Here is an 11,681-nt window from a genome sequence, read left to right on the forward strand (position 1 = left end):
CACAAGAAACCATTCAGAGGAACATACAATATATTACTTTGTACCTGGAGATAGGCATCACTGTTCACTGACCCAATAAGATTCTATAACAAACTTGAAATATAATGATAAATAAATACAGAAAGGTTGATGAATTTCTCTCTTTGATTTCACAGTCTGCTGGCATCCTCGATTAGCAATCCCTAATAGCAGATATTGAAAAATAAAAATAGGGACACTTGGGTGGCTCAGCGGTTAAGTGCCTGCCTTCGGCTCAGGGTGAGATCCTGGAGTCCCAAGATCAAGTCCCACATCGGGCTTCCTGCATGGGGCCTGCTTCTCCCTCTGCCTGTGTCTCTGCCCCTCTCTCTCGCTCTGTGTCTCTCATGAATATATAAGTAAAATCCTTTTTTTTTTTTAAGATTTTATTTTTTATTTATTCATGAGAGACACAGAGCGAGAGAGAGGGGCAGAGACACAGGCAGAGGGATCCCTGGGTGGCGCAGCGGTTTAACGCCTGCCTTTGGCCCAGGGCGTGATCCTGGAGACCGGGGATCGAATCCCATGTCGGGCTCCCGGTGCATGGAGCCTGCTTCTCCCTCTGCCTGTGTCTCTGCCTCTCTCTCTCTCTCTCTCTGTGACTATCATAAATAAATAAAAATTTAAAAAATTAAAAAAAAAAAAGAGAGAGAGAGAGAGACACAGGCAGAGGGAGAAGCAGGCCCCATGCAGGGAGCCTGATGTGGGACTTGATCCGGGGTCTCCAGGATCATGCCCCGGGCTGCAGGCGGCGCTAAACCGCTGCGCCACCAGGACTGCCCAGTAAAATCTTTAAAAAGATAAAATAAAAATAAAGACAAACCAACAAAACAAAACAGAGCATGGCTGAAACTGCAGGAGAAACGGCACATTCTCTGGTGGACTAAAAGCACAGCCACTTTACCCCAAGACAAGGAAATCTTTTACTATATGACTTCATCAGCTATACAAGGGGAAGATAAGGAAAATGGGGACAAGTTGGGTAAAAGGATAAAAATGAAGCTATTAGGTAGGATCCAGAGCTGTGACCCAGGATGAAGTTTCCTATACAAGCTTCTTAGAGAAATGCTTGATTCTAGGACAGGGACAGGAAATATATAAAATGAGCCTAGACCACCTTATAGTGCCAAAAGTAAGGAAGTACTCAAAAAAAATAAAAAAAATAAAAAAACACACCTTATAGTAATGGGGTATGTCAAAGGTGTATAGGAGCCAACTGAAAGAGATGCCAAGGCCAAAGCTAGAACAGTCTGAGCAACAAAATAAACAATACTGAGTTATAACCCTAAGTATAAATATCCATGAATCCTGACCAATACAAATAAATGATTGAGTGAATAAATAAGGGAATAAAGACAAATCTCCTGTGCAAAAAATTTCAAATAATTTCATAAAGAACTCCACCCTCAAGGAGTGGAAGCATAACTCCCCACTCCTTAAATATGAGCCACACACAGTGACTTCCTTTCAAAAAGTACAGCATGGAAAGGGGAAAAAAAAGTTAACTTTACAGTGGAAAAACTAGACAAATACTACGTCATCAAATTAGATCAAGTTTAACCTAAACAGTGAGAGATGATGTTTATAGTATGTGCCTTACATAAGGACAAATTCCAGGACAGGTGCATTCTGCAAAATATCTGACCAGTATTCCTCAAATCTGTCAAGATCATCGAAACCAAGGTTAAGTCTGAGAAACTGTTACAGCTAAGAGGAGCCAAGTCAGACATGAAAATTAAATGTAATGTGATTATCGTGGATGGGATCCTGGAACATTATTAAAAGGACAGTAGGCAAAAACTAAGAATCTGAAAAAAGTACAGACTTTGGTTAATAGTGGATCCAGCAACATTAGTTTGTTAATTATAACGACGTACCATACTAACAAAAGATGTTAACAGAGAAAACTGAGTGGGGTGCATAGGGATTCTGTGTGTTATCTTTTTGCTTTTCTATAAATCTAAATCTATAGTTGAAAAAAGTCTATTCCATTTTAAAAGGGAAAAAGTGTTACACGTGGTGATTGGGTTTTCATGAGAGCTAATAATGCTTATTTAATCTCTAATAGCATTTAAATAATATTCAGAGAGCATAAGACAGTGAAAATGGAGTTCCTGAAATAATATTCTGCTTTACACTGTGAGTTAAATAGACCTCTGCGGGCTAAAGGGAATGTGCATCATTTATAAAATAGTGTTTTGTAACAGTGCTTTTAGGTGACTATGCTTTCAAATTTCTCAACATCTGTGGAATTCAAATCACCTCATAGCTGAAAACAGATAGTCAGTGTGTTGGTCCCAGATCTGTTTGTAGTCACTAATCCATTCCCCAGCTCCTCCCTACTCTGTTCTGCTGGGAGGACAGCTAAGTCCTGCATGGCTCCTGTGTCATCTGGCTCCAACGGAGTCCAACCAATGGGATGCAATGGTGGGAGACAGGAGGGTGGAAAAAAGGGAAAGGCCAGGGTAGTTCTCCCCTTTCCTCCCTGCCTTGTAGCAGCGCCAGAGCAGCAGGGTCACTGTGGCTGCAGCTCCCCACTACACAGATGCCCCATGGTCCAGCTGCCAGGAGCGGCCATGAAAACAGCACCTCTTCCTTGTGACCCTGCAGCCCTGAGAATGCTAGTGGCTTCTTACTGTTCTCAACCTCTGCACTGCCTCACAATCCCGTCTGGCTTCACAACAACTCCTTCGCCTATGAAACCAACTCTCTGTGCTACACTTCCTTTGTTTTACATAATTTAAATGTGTCTGTTTTCCTAGTTAGACCTTGATTGACACAGTTAGAAAGGCTGGAGGGGAAAGAAGATAGAATACATTTGGAGTAAAAGCAGAGGTGATAAAGCAGGATACCTTTGGAGTTCATCCACACATCAACTGTGTGACTTTGGGCAAATTATTTCATTGCTTTAAGTCTCAATTTATCCATCTATAAGTGGGGATTATAACACTAGCTAAACCTCATGGGGTTATTGCGTGGACTAAATGAGTTCATGCATTTAAAGAATTAACCTCATGCCTAGTATAAAATATTTGGCTACCCCTGCTATTACTATTGCCCTTATGGCCTCTAGACCCCACAGGAATGCCCACCCTAATACAATCTTAACTGGTCTTGCCCTCCTCTGCTTCTCTATCCTCTACCCTTCTTATTTTTTTTTTTAATTTTTTATTTATTTATGATAGTCACAGAGAGAGAGAGAGAGAGAGAGGCAGAGGAAGAAGCAGGCTCCATGCCCGGAGCCTGACGCGGGACTCGATCCCGGGTCTCCAGGATCGTGCTCTGGGCCAAAGGCAGGCGCCAAACCGCTGCGCCACCCAGGGATCCCTCCTCTACCCTTCTGAAACACTGCTCCAGGCTTAATCTCCCTGAAGCCTGCCACTGATCACATAGCTCTACAAAACTTCAACTGCCTAGACATGGTCCTCACTCCTTAACCTGATATTCAGGTATATCCATAACCTTATCCCAACATATTTTTCCTTATTGTTTCCCTTTGATAATAAGTTACATTTGTTTTTGTCTCTTTCTAGCTTTTCTTGCAAAATCAAGTATTTTTCAAGCCCCTAAAACCCATGTTTGATTCATCTTTTTACTTAACGATAGCACTTAGTCTCGGTAACTTAGTCCTTACCTAAAAATAGTGGGACTCCGTATCTCACATTTAGGCACTTTTGCTTTTGTTTCCTTTGCCTGCAGAGACATATCTAAAAAGCGTTGCTGGGATCCCTGGGTGGCTCAGCGGTTTAGCGCCGCCTTCAGCCCAGGGTGTGATCCTGATGTCGATCGAGTCCCACATCAGGCTCCCTGCATGGAGCCTGCTTCTCCCCTCTGCCTGTGTCTGTCTGTCTCTCTCTGAGTCTCTCATGAATAAATAAATAAAATCTGTAAAAATAAATAAATAAATCAAAAGTACTGCTAAGGCAAATATCAAAGAAATTAGTGCCCATGTTTTCTTCTAGGAGTTTTAAAGTGGGACTTAATAATTAAGTGTTGAGGGATCCCTGGGTGGCGCAGCGGTTTAGTGCGTGCCTTTGGTCCAGGGCGTGATCCTGGAGACCCAGGATTGAATCCCACGTCGGGCTCCCGGTGCATGGAGCCTGCTTCTCCCTCTGCCTGTGTCTCTGCCTCTCTCTCTCTCTCACTGTGTGCCTATCATAAATAAATAAAATTTTAAAAAATAATAATAATTAAGTATTGAATAAATGAATGAATGAATGACAGTACTTAATAGAATCAGTCTTGAATTAGGTATTTAAATCTGATCCAATTTACCTTCTAAAGCAGTAGCTGTCAAACTTATCACCCACAGGCAAACTAACTCTTCAACTATCTTTGTAAATAAAGTTTTATTGGAACACAGCCACATTTATGCAGTATCTATGGCTGCTTTTGCTTTACAGTGGCAGAGATAAGCAGTGTAGCAGAGACCATATGGCCTGCAAAGTCTAAAATACTATTTAGCCCTCTACAAAATAAATTTGTTGACCTCTGTTCTTGAGGGTGGCAATCCTGATTTATCCATATCCTTCCCACAGACATCTAGCATTGCCTCTATGTACTTGGTATTCAAAAAAAAATTTTATTAGACTCGGTGCATTGACAAACTTAAAAACAGATTTGGAGACTGTGTTATTAGAAGTGATAAGCAATAAAATTACCAAAACCTAGAAAAACACATTAGAAGTCAGAGTATAATGTGTACTCTGACTGCATATAAAATGTATGGGATGCTTATATCTTAACCCTTTCTTTACCATTAGAAAGCCAAAAAGGAGAGATAGTCTCATTTATCTTACTTTTTTATTCCTTAGGGCTATCAGTTCATAATTCCATAAACCATTTCTCACATCCTCTATTTTTTTCCTATCCAGTTGTTTCATTCCATTGCTGATTTAACCAACAAAAATTTATGGAACAGTAACCATATAACTGGTACTATGTTGAGAACTGAGAGAATGAGAATCCTTAAAACATGGTCCCTGCCTATACAGAATATCTAATTTTAGTTTAAAAGACATATTTCAGGGGCACGTGGGTGGCAGCTGGTTAAGCATTCGACTCTTGATTTCAGCTCAGGTTGTGATCTCAGGGTTGTGAGGTCAAACCCCACCACAGGCTCTGCACTCCGTGTGGAGTCTGCTTTGCATTCTCTCTCGCTCTCCTTCTCCCCTTCCCACTCATGCTCTGGCTCTCTAAAGCAAATAAATAAATATTTAAAAATAAATAAGTAAAAATAAATAAGAGATATTTCAAAAAGGAGAAGCACTATTTAAATAATACCAGTAAATCAACAAACGGGCCAAGTCTGGAATCTATTACTGTCATCTAGTTTCAAATATCCACCAGAAAAAAACAGAGTCCCTGGGTGGTTTAATCAGTTAAGCACCTATTTCGGCTCAGGTTATGATCTCAGGGTCCTGGGATTGAGCCCCGAGCCCCAAAGTATCAGACTCCTTACTCAGTGGGGAGTCTGCTTCTCCCTCTCCCTCTGCTCCTCCCACTCTCCCTGGCTTGTTTGTTCATTCGTTCTCTCTCTCTCTCTCTCTCTCTCTCTCCCCGAGTAAGTAAATAAAATCTAAAATGCTAAAACTTCTATCTCAAGACTGTAACATTTAAGTTCAAGATAGACAATAGTTGTATCTGTGGAAAGTTAAGAAGGAAAAAAATTATTCTGCCTCAAAAAGACAGTTGTGATACAAAGAGGAAAGATGGAGACTATTAACTCATGCCACAAATATTTACTTAGTATTTACTATATACATATACAAACATTTATTCAGTATGTATCAAGCCTTGCGCTAAATTCTTGGGAAAGAAAAATAAATAAATAAATTCTTGGGAAAGAATAGTAAGACAGACATAGACTCTTGATCTCCCTTAGAGGCTAACATAAAGGAGGAATCCTACAAAGAAAAAAATACCCTAATCAACATTAGAATCAAACATTCATGTTTGTCACTCAATAATAATAGAAGTTAATAGCTATCGATTTAATAAACAATTAAGTGACTACCACGTGTCAAATAGAGTACCAATCACAGAAGCATATAAAAGTTCTTGCCCAGGGGCACCTGGTGGCTAAGTCAGTTGAGCATCCAACTCCTTTTGGGCTCAGGTCATGATCTCCAGGTGGAGAGATTGGCCCTGCCTTGGGCTGTGGAGGCTGCTTAAGATTCTCTCTCCCTTCCCCTCTGCCCTTCTCCCCCAGCTGGTACTTGATGCCTCTTTAAAAAATAAAAAAAGGAAAAAAATTTTAAAAGGATACACAATCTGTAATCCATGTGACTTCTTCAAAAGGAAGCTTCAAGGTAAAAATTTGAAATGAAAAATAGAAGTTTCTTTTGTTTTGGTAACAAATAAGTACTTAGTAATTTACATGTTTGGTAGGTCTTAGTTTTCATGTATCAATGTGGACTATCCTGAAATATCTATGTGGCTGATTTTTTTACATGTTACACTATAGTACTAACACTAGAAGTTATACTTTTGGGGAAAGTACTGAAAACTAAAAAGGCTGTCATTTCATACAAACTGGGTTTTTTTTTTTTCAAAATGCTTTAAAAATTTATAATATTCTCTTCTTAACATTCAAGTTCTTCTCTACTTTTCCATGTGAACCAGATTTGCTAAAGCAAAATCTGACCATGACCTCTGACTATAACACAATTAATTATAAGATACTATTTAAGGCACTACACAAGTATTTTTACATACATTTTAATCTTTTTAATCTCCTAAACTGGTTAATGCACATCAATTCTTAGTCCCTGAAGGAAAGTTTACCTGAGAGTTACTTAACATTTACAATTGCAGATGCTATATTTCGAAAACTTCAAAATAAATTGCATCTTTAAAAAAAAGAAGTGACAAATCTCTTCTTCAGCTCCTTGACATTTTATTTTCTACTATTTTCAATAAGATTACTAATATGTCCCACTCCTGGGTCATTTACTTTTTCCCTAAGCTTACTCTTTGTCAGGTATCCATCCATTACTTCCAAGCTCCTCCAAAATTATTATTATCAGTTCTCTTATCTTCTAACTCATCATTGATCATTACCTGGACCAATGATTCCCACAGAAGCAGAACAGGCCATTAGAGACATTTTGAGAATTTGTGAAGACCTTTTGGTTGCAACAATAATTTGGGTGGGAGGGAGGGTATTTGGTGGATGAGCTACTATTCATTCTAGAAGTCCTAAAATGTATGACACAACCTTGTACAACAAAGAGCTTCCTGCATCCCTCAGGATTTTAAAAAAGAATCTACTGGACATTAAAGTAGGTATATTTATGTTCACTGTAGTCTAGAACTTTATGATACAGTATACATAAAATATATCATTTTCTCACTGTTTTAAAGAAGACTGAATTTTTAAAAAATGCAACTTTTATGTAAATTGAGGGAAGATCTCACTTTGTTTTGGTCAAAATTTTACCAAAAATTGTTAACAATTTGGGAAAAATCAGTTTGTCAATGACAATGGCCCTTACAGTGTCTGAAGTGTCAGTATAATATATTTGAAATCTGTCTACATTTATAGCTGCCACACTCACAGAGATTCTTATTGCAGTTGCTGGCATACTGCACCAATGCAAAGAATATGACAGCAACGGATTACTTCATTATGTCTTCTAATGTATTCATGCTTGAGCATTTAACTACTTGAATAGTAAACATGTTATTTTCTAATAAATACTTCACCTTTATCTTTCAATTAAAACATTATATTGATTTTTAAGGGGTTTTTTTGCCAATAGATTTCATTGCCTATGAATATCATTGAAGGTATTACAGGAGACCTTACAGAATATTTGTTACAAAAAGGAGGCACTAGATTGGACAGGAATCACTTTAGAATCACTGCCCTATGCCCTACACTTTAGTCTCCATGTGACTGGACTACTAAAGATGTCTCCTAACTGATATCTTAAACCCTACAGTACATATCCTATTCCAAATGAAGTACCTACAGATGTAAAAGATCACCAATATTACTTCTATCTTCAAAATACCACAGAGCTCCCAACTGACCTGGAAATCAGTCCAGTACAGAGATTTTTACGACTCTCCACAAAGAGATTCCTTCTACCTAATAATTTATCCAGTCTACATCACAGACTGAACACTCCACTCGGAAAGCCTTATTTCTAAGAAGTCCGCAAGCCATAGTGGAAAGGGTATAGGGTATAGGACTTGGAATTCTAGGTCTGTCACTTATTATTATTACCCAGGAGAATGATCCAGGGTTAAATTACTTACCACTTTCTGAGTCTCCTCATTTCTTAAGTGAGAATTAAAAAGGACTTTCCTCACAGGGTTATGTTAAGGAATGGAAGAGAAAAGTGGAAGCTCAGAGCTTGCTACTTCAAACTTTTATCTCTTCTGTGTGCTTATCTATTTCAAGGTCTCAGAATAATACCTGGCACCTAGTAGTACTCAAGGAATGGCTGTTGAGAGACGCCTGGGTGGCTGAGCGGTTCAGCATCTGCCTTTGGCTCAGGGCGTGACCCCAGGGTCCTGGGATCGAGTCTCGCGTCGGGCTCCCTGCATGGAGCCTGCTTCTCCCTCTGCCTGTGTCTCTGCCTCTCTCTCCCTGTGTCTCTCATGAATAAATAAATAAATTTTTAAAAAATAATAATAATTTAAGTTTTTAAAATTAAAAAATAAAATAAAATAAAAAAAGGAAATGTTGAATGAAAGCACATTGCTTTCTAAAACCTTCCCAAGCAAGCCCATCTGACTGCTCCAGAAATTTATCTGTTAATCAAGTAATGATGATTGACTGCTCATAAACAGAGTGCTTACTAGAAGTAAATCCCCAGTACCCACTCTTAGGAAACTTTAAAAAATGCTGGAAGGTGGCAGGTCAACATAAAAGATGTCAAACACAGCGTATGACTAGTCAACAATTGGCATGGACAATAGGCCCTGCGCATCTAAAGGCAAGGTATTTATGGATCACTGTGGGCTGGCCCTTCATGGAGTGCCATGTGAAAAAGTTATGTTTCTAGACTTCCTCCAACTAATCCATTCTTCTTACACAAAGCCTAAGAGAGCTTCATAAGGGCCCAATTTGTCACTTCTCTACTTAAAACTCATCCGAAAATGGTACCACTGCCCTCAGGATAACCCAACTCCTTCACATGATTTACCAGATGCTTCATATGTTCCAGTCCTTCCAGTCCCCGGTAAATCTTTGGGAACTGCAATGATTAATAACGTAGCCACCAGCTACACATAGCTAAGCACCTGAAATGTGGCTAGTCCCAAGCCAGGTGTGCTGGATTTTTTTTATTCTATTTTTATTTTTTTTAAGATTGTATTTATTTATTCATGAGAGACACAGAGAGAGAGAGAGAGAGAGAGGCAGAGGGAGAAGCAGGCTCCATGCAGGGAGCCTGACATGGGACTCGATCCAGAGTCTCCAGGATCACGCCCTGGGCTGCAGGCAGGAGCTGAACCGCTGAGCCCCCCCCCCCCCTCCCCCGGGCTGCCCTGCACAATGCCTTTTTTTTTTTTTTTTTTTTTTTAAGATTTTAAATACTTATTCATGAGAGACAGAGAGAGAAAGGCAGAGACACAGGCAGAGGGAGAAGCAGGCTCCATGCAAGGAGCCCGACGTGGGACTCGATCCCGGGACTCCAGGATCACTCACGCCTTGGGCCAGAGGCAGATGCTCAACCTCAGAGCCACCCAGGCTGCCCCGCCAGACACGTTGCTAAGTGTAAAACACGCACTAGATTTCAAAGACTTAGTACAAAAGAGAGAGAGAGAGAGAGAGAGAGAGAGAGAGAGAGAGAGAGAGAGAGAGAGAGAGAGAGAGAGAGAAGGATGTAAAACATCTCAGTACGGGATCCCTGGGTGGCGCAGCGGTTTGGCGCCTGCCTTTGGCCCAGGGTGCGATCCTGGAGACCCGGGATCGAATCCCACGTCGGGCTCCCGGTGCATGGAGCCTGCTTCTCCCTCTGCCTATGTCTCTGCTTCTCTCTCTCTCTGTGTGACTATCATAGATAAATAAAAAATAAAATAAAATTTAAAAATAAAAATAAAAAAAACAAAACATCTCAGTAATTCTATACTGATCACATATCAAAATACTACTGTGGATACACTGGGTTAAATAAAGGTACCCTATTGGGCAGCCCTGGGGGACTCAGCGGTTGAGCCCTGCCTCCGGCCCAGGTCGTGACCCCGGAGACCCCAGGATCGAGTCCCACGTCGGGCTCCCTGCATGGAACCTGCTTCTCTTCTGCCTGTGTCTGTGTCTGTGTCTCTCTCTCTAATAAATAAATAAAATCTTAAAAAATAAAAATAAAAATAAAGAGCGGTCCGGGTGGCTCAGCGGTTTAGCACCGCCTTCCGCCCAGGGCGTGACCCCGGGGTCAGAGGATCGAGTCCCGCGTCGGGCTCCCTGCATGGAGCCTGCTCCTCCCTTTGCCTGTGTCTCTGCTTCTCTCTCTGTCTCATGAATATATAAATCTTTAAAAAAATAAAAAATAAAGGTACGTTATTAAAATTAAATTCACCTGTTTTGAGCGCCGCTACAGAGAACTTACAGATGCGTAGGAGGAGGTTCGCATTACTTCCCTACTGGACACTGAGTTGCCCCAAATGCTCTGCATTTCGGGCGGAATAAACCAGCTGCAGTTTCCCGGGCCCGCGAATACAAAGGCTGGAGCCTGAAACTTTGTATCCTCTTCCTTGCCCTGAGTTACCCGCCGCTCATTCTTCAGAATCTAGTTTAGTGTTTTTTTTTTTAATTTATTCATCAGACACAGAGAGAGAGAAAGAGAGAGAGAGGGGGGCAGAGACCCAGGCAGAGGGAGAAGCAGGCTCCACGCAGGGAGCCCGACGCGGGACTCGATCCCAGGACCCCGGGGTCACGCCCCGGGCCGGAGGCGGGTGCCGGGCCGCTGAGCCCCCCGGGCGCCCCACAGAGCTCAGTGTTTCACCATCCCTTTCTCCAAGGGCCCCCACGACCTCACGGGGACCAAGACTGGGCTGGGGTCGCCCCCCGCTGCGCCAGGACAACCCACCCTGCTTGCGCCTCTGCAAGCGCCCGTCTCCCCGACAGTCCTGGGAGCTCCCCCCCGAAGGACTCGGTGCACCGAGCGCGGCTCCGCGGGACCAACGGGAGGGGCGGGGCAGAGCTGAGGCTCCCGCGACCGCCACGGCCCGAGGGGTGAGAGGGAACGAGGGCGGGCGGGGGGGGAGTCCTGCGGGAGCCGGCGGCCAGGCCCGGAGAGGGGCGGGAGCAGCCGGCGGGACTCACCAGCCCCTTGTCCAGGTCGGCGTCCGGCCGTCGGGTCGCCGGAGGCGAGTACTCGGCGTAGCGCAGACTCTCGCCGGCAGCGGCGACACCACCGCGGGCAGCCATGGCGACGGGACGCCGCGCGGCGGAAGGGGCGGGGCAGGGGGCGGGGCACGGGCGGGGCCCGGCGCGCCGCGACGTCGCCTACGAGCCGGCCGCAGGGACAAACTTGGTAGGGCGGCGCTGGATCCGCGGACGCCGGCCCGGCAGAGCGCGGGAGGGCGCGGGTCCCCAGCAGACCTCGACCTCGCCCGGGTCCCGGTCCGCCTTGGCCCCGCGCAGCCGAGCGCCGGACTCCGAGCTGAGGCCCCCGCGACGTGGAGGGTATTTGGTTTGTCGGAGGTTC

At 43.1% G+C, this 11,681-nt stretch overlaps 1 protein-coding gene across 6 annotated transcripts in view; it reads right to left on the reverse strand.

Annotated features, from left to right (window-relative positions):
- The window catches only part of DNAJC15 (DnaJ heat shock protein family (Hsp40) member C15), a 76,570-nt gene extending 65,135 nt beyond the window's left edge, over window positions 1-11,435 (reverse strand). For all 6 annotated transcript variants that reach the window (XR_007404834.1, XR_003147907.3, XR_007404835.1 and 3 more), the window contains exon 1: window positions 11,297-11,435. Coding sequence is in view for 2 of the 6 variants with exons in the window: in XM_025478194.3 (XP_025333979.1) it covers window positions 11,297-11,401 (105 nt within the window). In the remaining 4 variants the exon portion in view is untranslated. The remainder of the gene's footprint in view (window positions 1-11,296) is intronic.
- Window positions 11,436-11,681: the final 246 nt, after the last annotated feature.

This window comes from Canis lupus, chromosome 22, assembly GCF_003254725.2.
Source record: "Canis lupus dingo isolate Sandy chromosome 22, ASM325472v2, whole genome shotgun sequence".
Lineage (NCBI taxonomy): Eukaryota > Metazoa > Chordata > Mammalia > Carnivora > Canidae > Canis > Canis lupus.